This window comes from Salvelinus fontinalis, chromosome 4 (genome assembly GCF_029448725.1).
Source record: "Salvelinus fontinalis isolate EN_2023a chromosome 4, ASM2944872v1, whole genome shotgun sequence".
NCBI lineage: Eukaryota > Metazoa > Chordata > Actinopteri > Salmoniformes > Salmonidae > Salvelinus > Salvelinus fontinalis.
Window position 1 is genome coordinate 70,314,297 of NC_074668.1, and position 22,027 is coordinate 70,336,323.

Genomic DNA, 22,027 nt, shown 5'->3' on the forward strand with positions numbered 1-22,027 from the left:
TTTGCATTACATGTGAGTGTATCAGTGCTTCACCCAGAGGGGACAGCGGATTTTCAGTCTTCACTCTGCTCAAATGGACCCTGAATAGCTATTGAAGGTTATTAATGTGCAGGGGGACTCCAACGAGACAGCCATTCAGACCAGGCTCTTTTAATGGAACAAAAAAACGCTTTATGCAGAGAGAATAGACCCCGACCTGAACCACACATCTTTTGATCCATGCTATTGTTCAGGAGAAGCCCTGGCTGGTGAAATCATCAATACTTCCAGTGATATTTGCCACTCTAGTCCTTCCCTTTCATCTGTCCTGAGGCTTCATGTCTCACATATTGCCTGGAGAAAGGTCAGCCATCATTCAGCAGCTACGACTGTGTTTGCTGGGGCCACATCCTTTGCTGTGTGTCCACAGGAATTCAGACAACAAGAGAGAAAAATGTCATTACATAAGGAGCGTGATAATCAGATGGCAAGGGCACTCTGCACCTCCTCTAGGAGATTTAACGCCGATGGTACACTGTGTAGAAGGTTTAACCTGTTTCACAAAAAGTTTCTCTGTGCACTCAAAGGTGCAAGAACCATTTTCTTTGACAGGGGTTTTGTTGGAATACAGCGAGAGAATCTGAGTTGGGATTCATGAGAGTTTGGCTCTTCCCCTTCCTGACAGGAAACTGGGAGCTTCCTGTGTCTCAGCAGGAAGTGCAAGAAGTCAGTGGAGTCTTTCATCTACACACCCACAGGACTGGTGGCTCAGCCCACTCTACAGACACACACCACACACACACCTAAACCTGTGAAATGTGAAAACTGCACTCTAATAAGCACATTCGTTGTCATACATGCTCGCCATGAATCAAAAGCACATGCATCCTGGCACACAGAGCTTCCTTAGTACTGCGTTCTGCCACTACTTGTATTTCTATCAAAAATAATTTCCTCTCAGCTACTTGAGGCCTTCTCGCAGTGAAAATGTGGTTTATACATTTATGGAATGAGAGAACATAGTTAGGATTACATGGGTCAATAGTTAGAACCACAACTGTACATACCACTCTGCTCTGATTAGGAATATTAGATATTTTGCCACCTCACCAGTATGGAATTCATTGCATCCCCCGAAGAAAATAGATGAACGAGAGAATATGAGTGAGGGAGGAAGGGAGACGTCAGGTAGAAGAATGTGTTAGTTAGTAAGCAGCTCTGAGCGGGATGGGTCTTGTCTGCCCACCCCTGGCACACTGTGGGTGGAGAAATGAGGAGGGCGTGTGTGTGTGTGCACCAAGATTGAGCAAGTATGTGTGATTGCATGTGTGTTTTCCTTTCCAACTGTGTGTGGGGTTGTTTGACCGGGACCTTGGCCAGCTGAGAATAGATGCCCAGACCTACTGGTGAGGAATCCAAAACACCCCCTCCATCTGCCACTCCTCTCATTCACTGAATACCAGGCGAGTAGCAGATACAGCCTGCCTCTCTGAGGTCAGGGCAATTGCATGGTATTTTAGAACTCTCTAATGGAAGGGTTTATCATCTGAGGTGAAGTGTGTGTGTGTGTGTGTGTGTGTGTGTGTGTGTGTGTGTGTGTGTGTGTGTGTGTGTGTGTGTGTGTATTTAGGGTAAGTTTATTATGAAATAATATGATAGGTTGTGTAGTATCATGGCATGTGGTATTCTGTTCGTATCACGACGTAGGCAGCAGACGGCTTCAATCAAAATGTGCATTCCCTTACTCAACCACCGTACTCTCTCAACCTAAACTCTATTCATCCTGTCTTTCTTTTGGTTCTGCTTGTATCTACATTTTGTGAAAGGCAGTTTGGTACAGATGGAGACATTCCTGTAGAAGTGAAGGAGTGGGCCAAACCACATGCAGGAGGATTGTACTGCTGCTACAAGCAGTGTATACAGTGGGAGAGAGAGAGACTTGGTTGGGTACATAACTCCTGTCAGTTTACCATCTCTTTTCCCAAAGTCTTGTGATTAGTCTCTGCGTCATTGTTGACTGCAGTTCCAGTCCATTCCTGATCAGCTCCAACTACTGCTCTCCTCCCTGACTACTCTACATGTTCAGTCTCAATGACAGGTTTACATTGCAATGAGACGATCGATTCTGATTCAGTTTGTAAGGTCAGCGTTCTCCAGAGAGTACTTTTTCTAACAGCTGCGTATATTTACCACAGTGACATCTGCAGTGGCTGAGAGAGACCGGTTAGGGAAGTGTGTGTTACTGACAGCGTACAGAAGTAGGATGACTTCCAATGAGGTGAAGGGAAATACTGTTCACGAACGGGTCCTGACCCATGACGCTACCTGATCCTACCCATGAATGGCATCACTAACAACCTCCATGATATTGTTGACGTTACATCTCCACATCGATCGTGTACCGTTCTTCTCATCTCCCTCAGTGTTTTTCCGCATTGTAAATAATGGATGAGACGAAGGTTATTCACTCAGCATCAGTCATGTTTATTGGGTTTCTGTTTTATTGGTTTGGGATTCATTGGTCCTCCAAAGGGGCTGATGTTCCCGACACCCTGTGACTCAGAACTCCTGATGGTAATGGATGTGGCTGATGTTAATGAGGGTGCCGCGTGACACTGCCTTTCCAAAGACAACGGGCCAGCAGAGCAGAACAGAGTCGAACCGACCTAAATGGCCCATACTTTCACTAGAGGTGCTTTTAGGGGAGCTGGGAATGGCAGAGCTCTCCATGCCAAGCTCCAGCCTGCTGGTGTAGTGTGGAGGACAAAGCCCACGTGGCAGGCTGTAGCCACAGCCATGGTGCCCAGCCAGCTAGGCAGAGAGGCATTGTAAAATACACAAGCATGGGGTTTAACATAGCCTGGCAGGCAGACTGTTACAATACTATAGCTTCTGCACTCTGTTAGCTCATTATTACAGCCTTGGTAGGATTTATATGATACTAGAATAACGTGATGCTTTTTGACTTGAGATCCTATCACAAAATGGATTCAAAAGAAATATGCTAAGGCTCAGCTCTGTGATTAGCAGTGCCTTTGTGAATGTAAACCTGCTCTGCTTTACACAGCCCCTGTTAATGTAATTCATAGGAAATGTGGGTGTGAATGTCTGACTATAGTTCTGTGGTGTTAGATGAGATTCCTGCTATATCTTAATAGAGGAAATGAAGAGTACGATCCCATTTCCAAGCAGAGCTATGACTTTCTGGGCTGATTAATTAAATATGCTAATGCTAATGACTTTTTCATTTGGGGCTCAGATTGGCATGGCGGTGACGAGAAGTGACTTGACCCTGGTCACAGAGGAATAAGACAAATCTTTAGCTATAATCCCTGTCATTTGGGCTGTACAGTACTCAAGCCCATCAATCAACTACCTCTGAACTGCTCCTGCACTTATAATGTATATTGAACTCTGCAAACATGCATTATGTCACACCAACTAAAACAGTATAGTGAAGGGTTAGGTCTAGCCTATACTATTTAATTGGGTAAAAGTCAAGTTAAATGTTCATATTTACGTAGGACTTGCCTTGTATTTGTTGGTTGATGACTTTTGTTTACAAGAAGAGCCCATTCTGTGCATAGAGAACCCTCGGGAGCGATTAGCATTTTGTTTACGCTTCTTGACTTTTGCTTTGTGTTTTACTCATTAAGGAAAATTAGCTCTCCTTTTTTATGTTCTCATTCCAACAATATGCAAATAGCATGAATATGTAAGTGGGAGGAGGTTCATCTGAGGGTAGACATCCTTTATGAACTTGACTGACATTTTGTCTACTCAATGTTGTCGGCTCTTTTTTTGGATTCAGTTGTAGTCTACCGTCACTTCTCAATCGCCATTCCCAAGCTGATTTACAAACAAACTGAGTCACTGTGTTCTGGTCTCTCACCAAGGAGAACAATAACAAAAATCGTATTAATTCATGAGTGACTGTCAGGAGTCCTGAAGTGCTTTCACTACTTTTCAAAAGCTAAACCATTCCTCCTTTTTAATTGTTTTTGTTTGGTTTGCTCCACAGGAGGGAGTTGCACAACAGTAATTGATGAATATATTTCCCCCACGCAATCTAAAAGCCCCTAAGCCCTCTCTGATTTATTATCAACATCAGTCAGTGATTTTCTTGTAGCTTCTTATCCTCTGTGATTACAATGTCTTTATCATACTTGTGTGGCATCATTTGGTTTATTCTGAGACCACTCTTATCTGCCTTCTCTGATTGTCTGAGTGTTTGGTGGTACAAATGACCCGTGAATCACCCGTGAATCACCTGTGTACTGTAGTCCTGGTTGAGACTTTATCCTCTGTCAAGTGCAATCAGGCTGAGATGAGATGAGTAGCTGGGCCCTGGCTCCCCCATCCTCCCCCCAGGCCAGGCCTGATCTAATGGGAACAGAAGGGGACAACATCACCACTGGGTCCAGTTAAAAGACAGGCCCTTGTCGGCCGCCAAAATAACATGGAAGGAGAGGCATTTGACTGGCAGCATGATATCTATCATTTATAAAGATGAAGGTGATATGGTCCACTGTTGATGGAGAGGTGCCAAAGCTATAATCTAGAACAGACCGATACAGAACCCTAGGAAGAGTATCAGGGGTTATCTGTGAGTCGAACAGGACTTGCTGAACACAGAGAATGTTTCAATTTCTCTGGCTTCAGAAAGACCGTTGTTGGCGGTAATGTTTTGTTTAATACCGCCAAAGGGAAGGGCAAAGGAAATCACATCATGATGGAAACACAGCAAGAAGCTTACCGTGGTTATCCACCTCCACAGTATGTAAATGACCTGCTGAAGGTCGACCCAGCCTAGAGTGAGGTCATTGGCTGAATGGCTGGCTGTGTAACTATTTGTATTGTCAGAGAACTCTGTTAATCCATGTTCCCCTGAGGGCGTCCATGTCCTGTATCAATCTACAGGGGGAAGTATTGGTAAACAGGTCTCACTGTTGACTTGTTGTTTACTAAGAGCCTTTTCCAATAAATGGGAGGGATCAATACCATGCATTGTGTTGACCAGTGTTTCTATCTGCCTCCAGGGTTCTGCTGCTCCTGTGTTCTGGTTCATTGTGGGCCTAAATGTTCAAGTGGGCTGTGTTCAGTAGGTAAAATGGAAGAAAAAGCTCTGAAACGAACAGAAATGCTCTCTTTCGTTTTCTGTTATGAACATTTAAAACGTTTTGCTACGGTGTGGCCTAATGAGCAAGACACTGGTGTAACTTTTCTGATTTGTTACAATTCGGTCCTAATGTTGTTGTGGACAATGAGTGTGATAGCATGAGAAATAACATTCAGAAATGGCATGAATGGAGGTGTGGCAGTGATTTATTTTCAGTTCCTCATGTGGTGTGTATGGGCCATTTATATCTGAGGTACCTATTATTACAGGTCAGTGTTGTTCTGTTGTCACGAGAAAGGTGGTGGCGTGGTTCCGTTCCTCCTGTTGCCACGGGTACTAGCAGCGGGTGTGTGATTGTGAGAGTGTAAAGAGTGGCAGCGCTTCCACATGCTTCTACACTGAGAGACAGGCAGCCTGAGGAGGACAACACTGTCTCTCTATCTCTGTCTGTCTGCTCGCCACAGTACCGAGGTGATGAAGCTTAATCTCCAACAGATTTCTCCGCTGCTGCCTGCTTTGTTGTGCTGGAGGCAGAGATTATCGGATTAACGCACAATAAGGAGAAAGATATTTAATTTGCCAATTGCTAAAGAATAGCAATTTCCTGGCAACAGCCAGAGACGAGGAGAGAGAGAGAGACTCCCATTTAGAGTCCAGCTGTGTTTTGGGTTAATTTGGCTATGAACGATGCAGATGATTGTCAACGGAAGTCGTTAGAGATTGGGGCTAGAAGAGACCTCTTCCTCACCCACACACTCACTCTTTCTCTTTTTGGGGGGGGCTGACGGTCTGTTGCTGGAGACCTGGCCATCATTGGGCGGCGGGAGGGGCAGGTCAAGTGGCTATTCATCACAGCAATGTCCACGTGTCATCATCCGGCCTCTCCTCCACTGGCTGATCCCAGGGAAAGATTAGCAGGCAAAACCACATCTGGCCTTCACACTGCTCTTAGCCAATGGCTATTCCTCTGCTACTCTCCTCCACTCCGCTCCCTGGTCCCACCCCAGCCTTCTCACAGGAGCTGAACTCTGGGTGCACTCTCCTCTAATCCTGAGCCAGTCTTATCTCAGCTCAGGAACAATTGACACACAGAGAGAGCAGCAGGCAGCCCCTACAGCTATTCAGAATGGAGAATTTTACAAAATGACTCCAGCTACTGTAGAGCCCACAAAGTGTGGTGTCAGGCAGGCTGCCTCAGAGCTCAGACTTGTTGTCACTGACTCTATAAGTCCTGGTTTCTCAATCCCTGTAAACCCGCCTGGCATCAAAATGTAATCCCTTTTGATGTGGATGAGGCAAGTAAATCAACAGCAATGAACCCAATGAAAACAAGTCAGGGTACCAGAGTACATGCTACTGTTTTGTCCATAGCGTGATGAACAGTACAGTCTATCTGGTGGTTGTGTGCCTGCAGATGTATATGTCATGTAGCCAGAAGCCAATTTTTTGTTGTTGTTGAGCATATGGTCAGGGACCCGAAAATAATAAAAAATAATTTGTAGACTGCAAATTGACCATAATAATCCCAAACAGATATAATATTTTACTAAAACATAATCATATCAAACTGCTTACATTTGTATACGATCATATGTGTGTCTCTATGCGTGGGAATATTTGGGAACAGATTTGCAAAATTAAAATCACTTGGAGCTGAATTCCTGGTGCTTAGTCTTCTATGTCCAACAATGTAAAAACTTTTCTTTTAAAATAATTTGCTCAGAAAACATGGGGGGGGGGGGGCAAATGAAACCACGGCCTGCGGGATGCCAGTTGGGGAACCCTGATGTAGGTTGACTAAACAGGGCACCTTTCCAAGCCCAGGATCCCATCCATCTCATGTTAATGAGCCTTCACCACAGTCCTAACGAGCTGTAGTCGCTGCTGTGCCCCGTGTAGGAATCAATGCTGCTGTCCGTGCTGTGGCCGGAGACTGGGCAGTCATTTGCATAAAGGGGGCTAGGGACAGACTGTTAAACAGGACAGGGAGGCATCAGATCAGTTCTGTTCTGTCGTCTTCCCCACCATGCAGCTCTGTACTTCTGACATTCATCATCCCATGCTTAACCCCAGATTGAGCTAATTACTGATTGGTGCCATTGCTTCGTAATAAGCCTAACAATCCTTTCATTGTAATTGGACGCTTCATTTTGGCTTATCTGTATTGTGTTGGGGATTTGACCTGGCGGTGGTTTCTGGTGCTGCTGGATGGATTGTGATGTTAGGATTTTAGATGAGAAACAGTGCAGCAGATTACAGCCGTGTGTTACGTTGGACAGTCAGTGCTGTGCGAACCCTCCTGGGTTGTATTTGTCCTCTGATGTATTTGGTGAATTAACAGTTTGAAGGTACACAACAGTCTATAAATACAAATAAAGGTTCCTTAGGGATTACAAGTTGCTGTTTTCATGCCTTTGTAGGATGAAATAGTATGTCTTGTACTTTAGGATATGAAAGGAACTTCACTTTTACCTCAGTAAGCACTCCGTTGTATGCGCTGGGAGAGATGTTTTGTCTTTGGGCCAACTTAGTAGAAGAGACAGTAGCCTGATATTGCTTTAAAAACCAAAGTAATTCCGCATTTGTTTTCATCAGTGTTGTGTTGAGCCTTCAGGTGACGGCTGCTCATGTACTGCTGGAACACCGTGAGTCCTTCACTGTTTTTCTCTTTCTCTCCAACTCTGTTTCTCTCTTTCTCTTTCCCCCCTCTGTCATTTTCTTCTCTGTGTACATCTCCAGGCCAGTGAATCCATATGCATATCAGTGCATTCAGGGAGAAGACATCTCCTCCTCAGCATCTCTTAGCTTCCCTCTGGCCACCTGGGAAGCAGAAAATAAACACACACGTACACACTTGCAAAAAAAGAGAGGGTATTATCTGTGACTGCCTGTGCTGTTCTTCATTTAACCCACATTCAAATGACCGTGTTATGATTAGTTTTCCCCACCAGCACCCTATAAGGATCATGGTATGGTACCAGCTGTGGTTAAGCCAAAGGTTCATTAAAGGCATAATGTGTCATCATTCTGAATGCCTATATCCTATCTGTGAGTAAACAGTTGACTCTCTAGCTAAGCAGTTCTCTGTCCAAAACTGTCATTGCCAAGTGAATATTCCATAATATTCCGGCTGAAACACGAGTGGCCACGACTTCCAGTTGCAGCAAGGCATGTTTACAAGGAAGCAAACAGCACAATGAAAGAGCAGCAAGACCCACAATACTCACTCCTCTCCAGGCCAATAATGAATAGGACGCTTGATTCAATCTGCCTCCAGCCTTCCCAAAAGTATGTCTGAGGCGCTGGCAGGGGCTCTGAGTAGGCTACCCACCACAAGCTTGGCACAGTGTGAGTGAGGAGCAGAGGGAGGACGGACAGCATGGCTGCTTTTGTTCCTTCTGCAGGAGGCAGATAAAGGAGACACACTAGTGGTAGACGGACAGAGACACACTAGCTGAGTGGCAGGAGAGATACACATTGACTGGTAGACCGACAGAGAGAGAGAGAGAGACACACACACACACACACACACACACACACACACACACACACACACACACACACACACACACACACACACACACACACACACACACACACACACACACATTGACTGATAGACCGACAGACACACACACACACACACACACATTGACTGATAGACCGACAGACACACACACACACACACACACACACACACACACACTGACTGGTACACCAACACACACGCACACACTGACTGGTACACCAACACACACGCACACACATTGCCTGAAAGACCGACAGACACACACGCACACACATTGCCGGAAAGACCGACGGCGACACACACACATTGACTGAAAGACCGACACACACACACATTGACTGGAAGACCGACACACACACACATTGACTGGAAGACCGACAGAGATAAACACACACATTGACTGGTAGACCGACACACACACACATTGACTGAAAGACCGACAGAGATAAACACACACATTGACTGGTAGACCGACACACACACACACACACATTGACTGAAAGACCGACAGAGACACACACACATTGCCGGAAAGACCGACAGACACACACACACACACACACACACATTGACTGGTAGACCAACACACACAAACACACTGACTGAAATAACGACAGAGATGCACACACATTGCCTGAAAGACCGACACACACACACACACACACACATTGACTGAAAGACCGACGGACACACACACACATTGACTGAAAGACCAACGGACACACACACACACACACACACACATTGCCTGAAAGACCGACACACACACACACACATTGACTGATACACTGACAGAGACACACAAACATTGACTGGTAGACCGACAGACACACACACACACATTGACTGGTATACCGACAGAGAGACACACACACATTGACTGGTAGACCGACAGAGAGACACACACACACACACACATTGACTGGTAGACCGACAGAGACACACACACAAACACACACACACACACACACACATTGACTGGTAGACTGACACACACACACACACACACGCACACACACACTGACTGGTAAACCAACACACACGCACACACATTGCCGGAAAGACCGACAGAAACACACACACATTGCCGGAAAGACCGACAGAGACACAAACTCATTGCCGGAAAGACCGACAGACACACACACATTGACTGGTAGACCAACAGACACACACACACACACACACACACTGATAGACCCACACACACACACACTGATAGACCGACACATACACACATTGACTGATAGACCGACACATACACAAATTGACTGATAGACCGACACATACACACATTGACTGATAGACCGACACACACACACATTGACTGATAGACCGACACACACACACACTGACTGGTAAACCAACACACACGCACACACATTGCCGGAAAGACCGACAGAAACACACACACATTGCCGGAAAGACCGACAGAGACACAAACTCATTGCCGGAAAGACCGACAGACACACACACATTGACTGGTAGACCAACAGACACACACACACACACACACACACTGATAGACCGACACATACACACATTGACTGATAGACCGACACATACACAAATTGACTGATAGACCGACACATACACACATTGACTGATAGACCGACACACACACACATTGACTGATAGACCGACACACACACACATTGACTGATAGACCGACACACACACACACATTGACTGATAGACCGACACACACACACACATTGACTGATAGACCGACACACACACACATTGCCTGAAAGCGACAGAGACACACACATTCCCTGAAAGACTGACAGAGACACACACATTGCCTGAAAGACCGACAGAGACACACACATTGCCTGAAAGACCGACAGAGACACACACATTGCCTGAAAGACCGACAGAGACACACACATTGACTGATAGACCGACAGAGACACACACATTGCCTGAAAGACCGACAGAGACACACACATTGCCTGAAAGACCGACAGAGACACACACATTGCCTGAAAGACCGACAGAGACACACACATTGCCTGAAAGACCGACAGAGACACACACATTGCCTGAAAGACCGACAGAGACACACACATTGCCTGAAAGACCGACAGAGACACACACATTGCCTGAAAGACCGACAGAGACACACACATTGCCTGAAAGACCGACAGAGACACACACATTGCCTGAAAGACCGACAGAGACACACACATTGCCTGAAAGACCGACAGAGACACACACATTGCCTGAAAGACCGACAGAGACACACACATTGCCGGAAAGACCGACAGAGACACACACATGCATTGACTGATAGACCGACAGAGACAAACACACATGCATTGACTGATAGACCGACAGAGACACACACACATTGACTGATAGACCGACAGAGACACACACACATTGACTGGTAGACCGACACACACACACGCATTGACTGATAGACCGACGGAGACACACGCATTGACTGATAGACCGACGGAGACACACGCATTGACTGATAGACCGACGGAGACACACGCATTGACTGATAGACCGACACACACACACGCATTGACTGATAGACCGACGGAGACACACGCATTGACTGATAGACCGACGGAGACACACGCATTGACTGATAGACTGACAGAGACACACACATTGCCTGAAAGACCGACAGAGACACACACATTGCCTGAAAGACCGACAGAGACACACACATTGCCTGAAAGACCGACAGAGACACACACATTGCCTGAAAGACCGACAGAGACACACACATTGCCTGAAAGACCGACAGAGACACACACATTGCCTGAAAGACCGACAGAGACACACACATTGCCTGAAAGACCGACAGAGACACACACATTGCCTGAAAGACCGACAGAGACACACACATTGCTGGAAAGACCGACAGAGACACACACATGCATTGACTGATAGACCGACAGAGACACACACACATTGACTGATAGACCGACAGAGACACACACACATTGACTGGTAGACCGACGGAGACACACGCATTGACTGATAGACCGACGGAGACACACGCATTGACTGATAGACCGACGGAGACACACGCATTGACTGATAGACCGACACACACACACACATTGACTGATAGACCGACGGAGACACACGCATTGACTGATAGACCGACGGAGACACACGCATTGACTGATAGACCGACGGAGACACACACATTGACTGGTAGACCGACACACACACACACACATTGACTGGTAGACTGACAGAGACACACACATTGACTGATAGACTGACAGAGACACACACATTGACTGATAGACTGACAGAGACACACACATTGACTGATAGACTGACAGAGACACACACATTGACTGATAGACCGACGGAGACACACACATTGACTGATAGACCGACAGGCACTGATGGAGCAGTGACTCACAGCTTATTGATTTCAGAAGCTTTTCAGACTGTTTCCAAATTTGGAATCAAGAAGAAAATAAATATTGAAATATTGAATATAGTTCTGCTTCTCTGAGAGACACGAACAAAGATGCATGGTAATTTCACCCTTTTTTCTTTTGTAGGCTGCTACATTTCGACTCCAATTCCACTCTTTCTTTTGTACTGATTACATGTCTAGCAAGTGTTCCTATTGTATCCCAAGGGCAGTGGAGTGTAGAGAAGTGACCACCTACATAAAGAGATCCTTTAAAACAGAGAATGGCTGGCTACAGAGGTCACACACTTCTTCACACAATATGATATGGAATATTATGTAGTTGGCTGTTGCAAGTTGATTGAAGTTCAAGTCGTGCTCATTTGTGACATGTCTGATTTCGCTGAGCACATTAAAAAGCAGCCTTGTGGAGAGATTCATGGAGATATGAGCTGGTCCAGCTGCTTCTCCTGTCATTACCTCCACCCCTCCAACTCCACCCCTCGAATGCGATACTAGACATTATAAACTGGGTGGTCGAGCCCTGTTGATTTGGCTGACAGGTATATCAGACCGTATGACAAAGACAATGTATCATTTGCAGTAATTCCACATCATGAGAGATATATGAAATTATAGTCAAATTGGTATGACATTATAAGCATTGTAATGCATTGCCTCTTCAACTGAACCCTTGTACCACCCTGCCCGTGTTCATTCCAGTCTCCGGTTCCATTCCATCCAGACTGACTCCATTATGTGTCTATTCTCTATGGGGTCTGGGGAACAAAAGGCAGTGAGACCTCCTAGCTCTCACAGCCCTGCTCACAGCAGACTAAGCCAAGTGCATCGCTGCAGTGTGCCGACATGGGTCAGGGAGCATACACCTCCAATTGTCAGCCAGCTCTCAGCCTGACACATAATACCTCTGGGTGACACACAGATAACTCAAAGCCCTCGGTGCCACTGCCGGCACTTGATAGTCTGCTACTCTGCTCAGCATTCACAGCTAGGCCACGTCAATATGAAAAACTGAAATTTAACGGGGTAGAAAATCCGCTGGCTATGGTTAGATAGAGACACGTCTTGGCACGGGAGCTTTGTTAATCAACCTCTCTCTCGCTGTCTCTTTGTCACTATACAAGCTCGACTGAATGCTTTGTTACAGGTGGCCAGTCTTCAATAGCCTTCCTTCGCATTCATAAGCAGCTGAACGCCAAGACTTGACTGAAACAATGGCTTGTTGGGAAGAGAAAGCAGTTTCCTCCCAGCTCCATACGTCTTGCTTTAAAACAACCTGAGTTGGCTACAATATGCCTGTTACTTTGGTACCACTTCATCTTGACTAGGGTCTTCAATGGGGGACAGCAGAATCTTGCTTAGTGAAGACTGTCTGCTGACCTAACAATACTCATCCCCATGCATACTGAATAGTATCGGCTTGCTCTGGAATATCAGACGATTAAAGCAATGAACACACTGTGCAAGGTAACTAGTGGGTAGTACAGCATACATCCTAGTCTAGGCGATGTACTATCAGACTTCTTTATGAATGATTCTTCGGAGGAGCCGAAAGACTAAATCCTTGAAGCATGGGTACTTCCGCTCCATTGTTTTCCAGGGGTGTAAAGTCAAACACATTTAATCCCTCACTTGTGCAGAGAAGATCCCCTCAATTGAGTCCAGATAGACTGTGCCCTTCCAAGCGCTTCATAGCAGCAAATCCTCTCTGGAGCTATAGGAGTGGGCGGTCCAGGCAGTAGTCAGCCAATAGTCACCCAGAGATTATTGGCTGTTTGCTCTTTCCTTTTTTATGTGATGATATGATGCCCTGATTCTTTGAGAGAGAGAAAGATGCTGTGGTAGCTAGCTTTCTAAAATCTTCTCCTGTCTAATGTATTCACTATTCACGGCCTCAGGTTGGAGAGAGAGTGGAGTGGAGGGAAGGGAGGGGGGGTGCGGTGGGGAGGTGATGGGTCAGGTCTGCTGCCAGGCTGGTTTAAGATAATAGCTTTGATTTAATCCAGAGCAGCGTCCCCGCTCCCACCTCTTCCCCACGTACAGCCATGCTAATATGCCCAGAGGGTTCCTCCTTCAGTAAGTTGAAGAGGAGCCTCCTTGGACTAATGGCGAGCAATATCTTGATCTCTTTCCAATAGAATGAATCCCTTTATTTCACGAACCAGAGACGATAGAGAAAGGAAGGAAGATTCTGCTATCTCACCCCCCCCTCCATCTCTCCATCTATGTCACTAGCTCTGAACCTGAGTTGAGGCATTTAACCGACCTTTGACCTTAGCGTTTAGTTGTCTGTGCAGTCAGCAGTGCATGGTTATTAATCTCCCTGAGTTAGATGTGTCCTCTGTTCTCCTTAGTGAGTTCGCTACACAGCAACCTGTCCTCTAGTGAGTCTACTACTGGGTGAATGTAGGGTGTCAAAGGTCAATTCTGGACTACCTAGTAGTGAGAGTGGTCTCAGGCCGACAGAAGGAGGAAGTGCCATCTGGAGTGGAACTCTCACATCCGGGGAGGAGAAGGGGAGTGGGGGTGTGGTGGGTGACCCCTGACCCTGAGCGGAGGCAGTGATGTCAGAGGGCAGAGGTAGCTATGCTCCAGCTGCGTAACAACTTGTAGCTCTGTTCCACCATCAAGCTAATCACGGTAATATAAACAGACAGATGTTACCCCTCCCAGCTCACAAAGCATGCCTCAACAAGGATGAAGGGAGGGGGGAAGAGGGAAAGAAGGAAGGCGAGAGGGAGGTGGGAGGGATGCAGTCCTGCTGGGAAAGCACTGAGGCAACGTGTCAAAAGGCTCCTGCCGGTTTCCGCAGCCCCCCTCCCAACCCCACACAGAGTAGTCGTAAGCCTTGTTCATGGGCCTGGTGGGGAGTCTTAATACCCCTTCGACAGTTTATCCAAGGCAGCACGCTCCCAATTAAAGGGTCCTTCAAGCAAGATTTACTCCCCACCAAACCCCTAAACATTACACCCCCCCATCCTCCCTCAGTCCTCCGGCAGCCACCTCTCCTACCCACTTTTCTCCTCTCCTTCCTATCGCTGTTGATTCTTCTGGCAGGAGGTGGGCACTCGCTCTAGGATCTCACAATGCCAAGACTTTTAACAGTGAGATCAAAGAGGGTGAGAGTTTGCCTAGCGCACGATTACATTGGAGATTTCTGGCAACCACCACCGGGTAGCTCCATTAGGCTCCGTGCTTCTCTCATTTTTCCGCAAGAGCTCCCTTGGGCTGCAAGGCAATTATGCAGTGGTTTGGCAAAATATTTCATTCTCCTCACATTGCGTTACTCTATGGAGGAGTTTGCTGCTAACAGCTTCATACGGCCCAGGAGGAAGGGAGCTGGTTGCTAACGTCGTCCTGCTACTGGAAAGACATGGAGATGGGATGAGAGGGGGGGATAAGAGAGAGGAGGGAGACTTCTCAAGGGCATGATGGGCTGCTCTCTTTACTCACTGGATAGGTGGGAACACTATACAGCACTGCATAGAATTTGCATTTATACCCTGCCTTATGTCATTCATAAATGTCTCAGAGCGAGGGAAAGATACAGAGAGGAATGGAGAATGTTGAGAGTAATGGAGTGGGGCTAAGAGGGTGACGGTGAAGGAGGGATATATAGGTGAGAAGATGGGGAAGGGCATTCTCCTGTCGTTGTTCTGTGGTGCCCCAGGCGAGGCTGTTTATAGCTTTGGTGATGATGACGCCGTTCTGCATGCAGACAGCCAGACAGGCAGGCTATGCCGTGCAGTCACAGGTGCTCAGGCCCCCAGGCTTCTCTCCTCTCTCTTCCTCTCCACACGCTGTCAGCTCATCATCAGCTAGAGCAGGCTTTCATCACACCCAGCTCCCAACATGCACACAGGAGGCCCTGCTACACCTCCTATAGCTCTTAACCTGGAGCTACTGCTACTCACTATGGGTCATAGTCTGAGACTAGAGCTTTAACATTATGAAGCCAGAGGGTGATCAACATACAGACTCACAGATACCTATTAGGGCTGGGCGGTATACTGTATTTTACTATATATTGATGCACGGACCGGTTTGGGTTTTTACTTTACCTTCTAAAACAGTATTTTAAGGAGACTGAAAAGATTTAGCATGGGTTCTCAGATCCTCAAAAGGTTCTAGCTGCACCATCGAGAGCATCCTGACTGGTTGCATCACTGCCTGGTATGGCAACTGCTCGGCCTCTGACAGTGCGAACGGCCCAGTACATCACCAAGCTTGGCCAAGCTTCCTGCCATCCAGGAACTCTATACCAGGCGGTGTCAGAGGAAGACCCTGCAAATTGTCAGACTCCAGCCACCCTAGTCATAGACTGTTCTCTCTGCTACCACATGGCAAGTGGTACCGGAGCGCCAAGTCTAGGTCCAAGAGGCTTCTAAACAGCTTCTACCCCCAAGCCATAAGACTCCTGAACAGCTAATCAAATGGCTACCCAGACTATTCACATTTCCCCCTCCCCTCACCACTGCCACTCTGTTGTCATCGATGTATAGTCACTTTAATTAACTCTACCTACATGTACATACTACCTCAACTAACCGGCAACCTCCCTATATATTGTTATTATTTACTGCTCCTCTTTAATTACTTGTTACTTTTATCTCTTATTCATGTACATATCATTTTTTAAACTGCACTGTCGGTTAGGGGCTCGTAAGTAAGCATTTCACTGTAAGGTTGTACCTGTTGTATTTGGCGCATGTGACTAATAAAATTTGATTTGAATATTTGGTTTGTTAAACGTGATACGCCAGTGTGTAACGTCCATTTTTATAGTTTACTCTTATATTTGAGTCATCCCTCCGCTCTCTCCACGCACACCTAGTCCCACCCTGTCACTCAAGGAGCGGTTTTGTTGTTGTTTGACCACGATACACTTTCGTTCAGTCTGCATGGACAATGCAGCACATGCAACAATGTTGTTTCCAATTTGATCTTAATATAAATCCACAAGCGTTCTATAATTACAATATTAGTTTGTTTCTTACATCTGCAAATAGCTAGTTTGTATTTTCTTAGCAAGGTAAGCTAAATCTTGTTAGCCACTAATGCTAATCGCTAGTTAGCTAATAAAAAGTACTGAGTCAGAGCAAATGTAGCTAGCTAATACAGCCTGATACAAGTGCTGGTGGAGGCCTAAATCATCATGTTGTTTGTGCAACAGTATCTTCTAAATCAAAGAGGAATAGGCGAAGCATGAATATGTTGGCTATATGAATAAAGCTTTAATGTAGCCAAAGATTATAGGGTCCCCTAGGAAACACGGAACATCACTTTGGTTCCTAACCTGTCACAATAACTCGTCCATGGCATATTCATTCGTTGTCATGTCAAACAACACTGTATTCAAAGTGCTCACAATTATTTATATTCTAACTATAGAATTATAATAAACATTTCCATGATTCCAAAAGTTTACCCAAGTGTTTTGATCTAAATCGCAATTGCAACAGTTGGTTAAAAATAAGGCTTAGTATTTTTGCCCATATCGTGGCAGTGTGGAAATGATCTCAAATGAGTGCAGGAAATCACTTTAGGTTGAAGTTGAATTGAACAGAATATAACAATCAGAATGGAGACAGACCCATTGAAATCATTTAGAATATATGTGTTGCCTCCCTAGGGTCACGCACTACTCATAAATAACATTTTCAACTTTTATTAATCAAAAACATAAAATACCGTCATTTTTTTTTAAAATACCATGATATGATATTTTGGCCATATCGCCCAGCCCTAATACTTATAGACCTGCCTCCATCACACACAGGCATCTGTAGCTGCCTCTCCTGATCATGTGTGTGCTGCTTGGCTATGCTAATCCCTGTTAGCAGGTATAGAGTTTGATTAGGATCCACACAGCAATAATTAACATGGCTGTTGATGTCCCATGTTTGGTTCTTCTCCCTCTCCTGGGTCCCAGGGGGTAGGTACATAAAGAGACCGCTGGGTCTCACTGCCCAAGGATAGCTGCATTTAGCCTACCTTGGAACATGGCTGTCTTAGTGTTGTATGTAGAGAAAATTATATTTTGGAGGTGAAACTGCTAATTAAAAGCTGTTGGTTGGATTGTTAACATAAATATTCACATATACAGTACCTTCGTATCGTTTTACTTTTACATCCACATTGACAGTCTATTAAATCTCTCCCTCTTCTCCTTTGCCAGAGATCCGCGGTGGCCGGGGGCCTAAGGAGGGGTCACTGAGGTCGCTGCCCCTGTACGACACGCCCTACGAGCCAGCTGAGAACGGAGGGGACTCAGACGGCGAGCGTCCCCGCTGCCCCAGAGAGAGTCGGCTGCCACAGGACGACGAGAGGCCCCCGGAGGAGTACGACCAGCCCTGGGAGTGGAAGAAAGAGCGCATCTCCAAGGCTTTCGCAGGTACGAGAGCACGTATGTAGGACTCCTCTCCTCCTGCTCTACGTCCCCTACATTACTGTCACTCTGTGTCTGTTCTGCTGTCCCTCTCCATCCCACTAATTGACCAGGTACCCTTTTCCAGCATTAACCAATGTGCTTCTTTCGTGGTTCCCGGTATCTTATCTTCAGAAAAGCATTGTTAATTTTAATTTCCTTCCCCCTCGTGAAGCATTACATCAAGTTAATTTGCAGGTGTCTGGTCTGCTGAGTGGGGCCTTTTTCTAGGTGTCTGTCTAGTCTTTGGCATTTATTGTCATGAATCTTGCTCTGGAGGCAGCTCTGCAGAGTGTGGCTGTGCCAGCTAGTGACCAAAGTCATACCATCGGATTTTAAACATAACCCTAACCTTTCCTCTAACCTTAACCACACTGTCAACTGGACATTTTAGTTAAGACCAAAAAGCACATTTTAGTTTTCATACATTTTTACAATATATCCAATTTTGACTTTGCAGCTGTCCCATCTAGCGGAAGTTCCAGGGGAAGATTCATGACAATAAACGTCAACCTGCAGCTTGGTAGAGACCTATGGTGTTTGGTAGTTAGGGGAGCATGACTGTGTTTGTGTGTTCTCATGCGTTCATATACAGTATACACTACATATACAAAAGTATGTGGACAGTCCTTCAAATTAGTGGATTTGGCTATTTCAGCCACACCCGTTGCTGACAGGTGTATAAAATCGAGCACATTGCCATGCAATCTCCATAGACAAACATTGGCAATAGAATGGCCTTCTTGAAGATCACCTAAGATCACCATGCGCAATGCCAAGAGTCGGCGCAGTGGAAATGCGTTCTCTGGAGTGATGAATCACGCATCACCATCTGGCAGTCCGACGGAGGAATCTGGGTTTGGAGAACGCTACGATAAGGCTTCCTGTCCGAATGCATAGTGCCAACTGTAAGGTTCCAGTCGAGAAATCTTAACACTATAGCGCACAATGACATTGTAGTCAATTCTGTGCTTTTGGGGAGGCCCTTTCCTGTTTCAGCGTGACAATGCCTCCGTGCACAAAGCAAGGTCCATACAGAAGTGGTTTGTCGAGATTGGTGTGGAAGAACTTGACTGGCCTGCACAGAACCATGACCTCAACCCCATCAAACACCTTTTGGGATGAATTGGAATGCCGACTGCGAGCCAGGCCTAATCGCCCAACATCAGTGCCCGACCTCACTAATGCTCTTGTGGCTGAATGAAAGCAAGTCAAAGCAGCAATGTTCCAACATCGAGTGGAAAGCCTTCCCAGAAGAGTGGAGGCTGTTATATCTGCAAAGGGGGAACCAACTCCATATTTATGCCCATGATTTTGGAATGCGATGTTCGAGGAGCAGGTGACCACATACTTTTGGTCATGAAGTGTATGTGTGCATCTGCCTGTCTCAATGTCTCTCAATGTTACTAAATGTCGACTGTGGTTTAGAGAGCTCCAGCATAGCTAACACAGCCATAACTGAACAGGGCCGTTCCAGGACAAACTCTGGCTTTGGAAGACAAAGACAAACAAACAAAAAGATTGGTGGAAAAACCAACACCTTTTCTCGATTTGAAACTATACTATACCAAAAATAAAAAAATCCTTTAAAGGTTTTTTTCTTTACCTCTTCCTCCTTTTGTGTATTCTTTGAACAGCTCTGCTCTGTTCTGACTGCATTAGCTACAAGGGCTCTGTAAGTGGCAGTGGATCAGAACCAGAGACAAGGATGGACAACACCTCTAAATCCCTCACAGGTACCACTAACACACACCACCCGGGCTGGTCTGTCTCTGTCCCTCTGTTTCTATCTGTCCGTGTTTACTTAGTCTACGTTTCTCTGTTTCATACTGCTGGTCTCTTTCAGCTGTTAGGAAAAAAGGATGTTGCTTTCTTTCATTCATGTCTTTCCCCTCATTATTTTGTCTTTCATCCAGCTCTAAGACGAGTTTATTAGGATGCTATTTACAAACACTCCTCTCACATTATTTCCTTTGATGGTAATTAATTTAATTTGCTCGGGATGTCAAAGGGATGTCTGCTGTGGGAGAACAGAGATAAGCGCGCTGAAGTTATCCTTCGAAGAGGAAGACTGGAGTTGCTTTGATTTATTGCATGTCTTCAACCTTTTTCTGTTCCATTCAGCCCATAATGATATCCCAGTGTTTGGTGGAGAGAGACTTCTCCTCTGACAATCTGTCATAAAACAGAGCTTTCTGAAAGAAGAATCCCTCCCTTCTCTCTTTCTCTCAGCGTGTGAAGACCTGGCTGCGAACTGACTCTGTTCCAGACGTCTTGATCATCAAAAAGCTCAAGAACTTTATATAAAAGGGCCCCAGCTCTAACACTGTCTATAGACCTAGGTCTTAAAGGTGACAGCTCTGGTAGACCTAGGTCTTAAAGGTGACAGCTCTGGTAGACCTAGGTCTTAAAGGTGACAGCTCTGGTAGACTTTAGGTCTTAAAGGTGACAGCTCTGGTAGACCTAGGTCTTAAAGGTGACAGCTCTGGTAGACCTAGGTCTTAAAGGTGACAGCTCTGGTAGACCTAGGTCTTAAAGGTGACAGCTCTGGTAGACCTAGGTCTTAAAGGTGACAGCTCTGGTAGACCTAGGTCTTAAAGGTGACAGCTCTGGTAGACTTTAGGTCTTACGCATTATCTTCAATATCCAGGCTGTTTGAAGATGAGCTCATCATTGTCAGAGCACTGTAAGAAGTGTGTCGTCATTATGCGACCCTGGCGACTGCAGATGGACAGGTTGAATGAGCCAGTTCCTCATGCTCAGCCAGAGGTCTCAGATCACCCAGGACAGGTCATCGACCCAGGCCAAGGGTCAGGACGATGGACAGTCCCTTTCTTCTGGCTGTCACATTAATGAATTGTCATCTGTTACCATCAGACCATTGGGTGTGTTAGGAAGGTACTTTCCACCTAGCTTCAGATATTGTGTATATGATGTGTTTTATATTCTGTTGGCGAAGTTAAATTGTTTGCATTTTAAACACACATTTGCATAGATGAATAATGATATTGTTCACTTCAGATTTCCTCGTGGTTTCCAGCCGCTTGAAGATGCCACATAGATGCTGTTTATATTTAGACGTTTGTATGCGGAATTAAAGTGTCAGCACGAAATATTATTGTTTAATGAAGAAAAATGCACCCCCCACAAATAGTGGAGAGTGGGTGTATAAGACATTTAAACCAGCCCCATAATGTAGCTACCTTTATCTCTCTCTAGCTGAACGCTGTAATGTCATCTGAATAAAGCACTGTTTGTCTTCATTAGAGCTTTCTAAAGAACAGAACTGTAATGCTGCCTGTATGTAAACCACCTCCTCTCCTTAGCTGTCCCTGCCGTGTGGGGCTGCCTGCCTCCCTGCCTAGTGCATCCACACGTACAGTACATGTTGTTGGTTTTACAGGTCCTCGCTTATTATTCACTGTTGGGTTATCTCTTGACAGATATGCAATGGAATGTAAATTCCTTCCCTTGTTAGGGTGTTGGGAGGTTGTGTACATGCCGTTTGGTTAATCACTCATCCTCGCTGCTCCTCCCCCCCTTCCCCCTCGGGCGTTGACT

General features: G+C 45.8%; 1 protein-coding gene across 5 annotated transcripts in view; it reads left to right on the forward strand.

The window, feature by feature from the left end:
• Positions 1-22,027, forward strand: part of LOC129854300 (SH2 domain-containing adapter protein F-like) — a 120,603-nt gene that overhangs the window by 64,258 nt on the left and 34,318 nt on the right. For 3 of the 5 annotated variants that reach the window (XM_055921188.1, XM_055921187.1, XM_055921190.1), the window contains exon 3: positions 18,218-18,433. In XM_055921188.1, coding sequence (XP_055777163.1) covers positions 18,218-18,433 — 216 coding nt within the window. Of the gene's footprint in view, positions 1-18,217; positions 18,434-20,103; positions 20,203-22,027 lie in introns of all 5 variants that reach the window. The other 2 variants (XM_055921186.1, XM_055921189.1) reach the window with 1 other exon arrangement.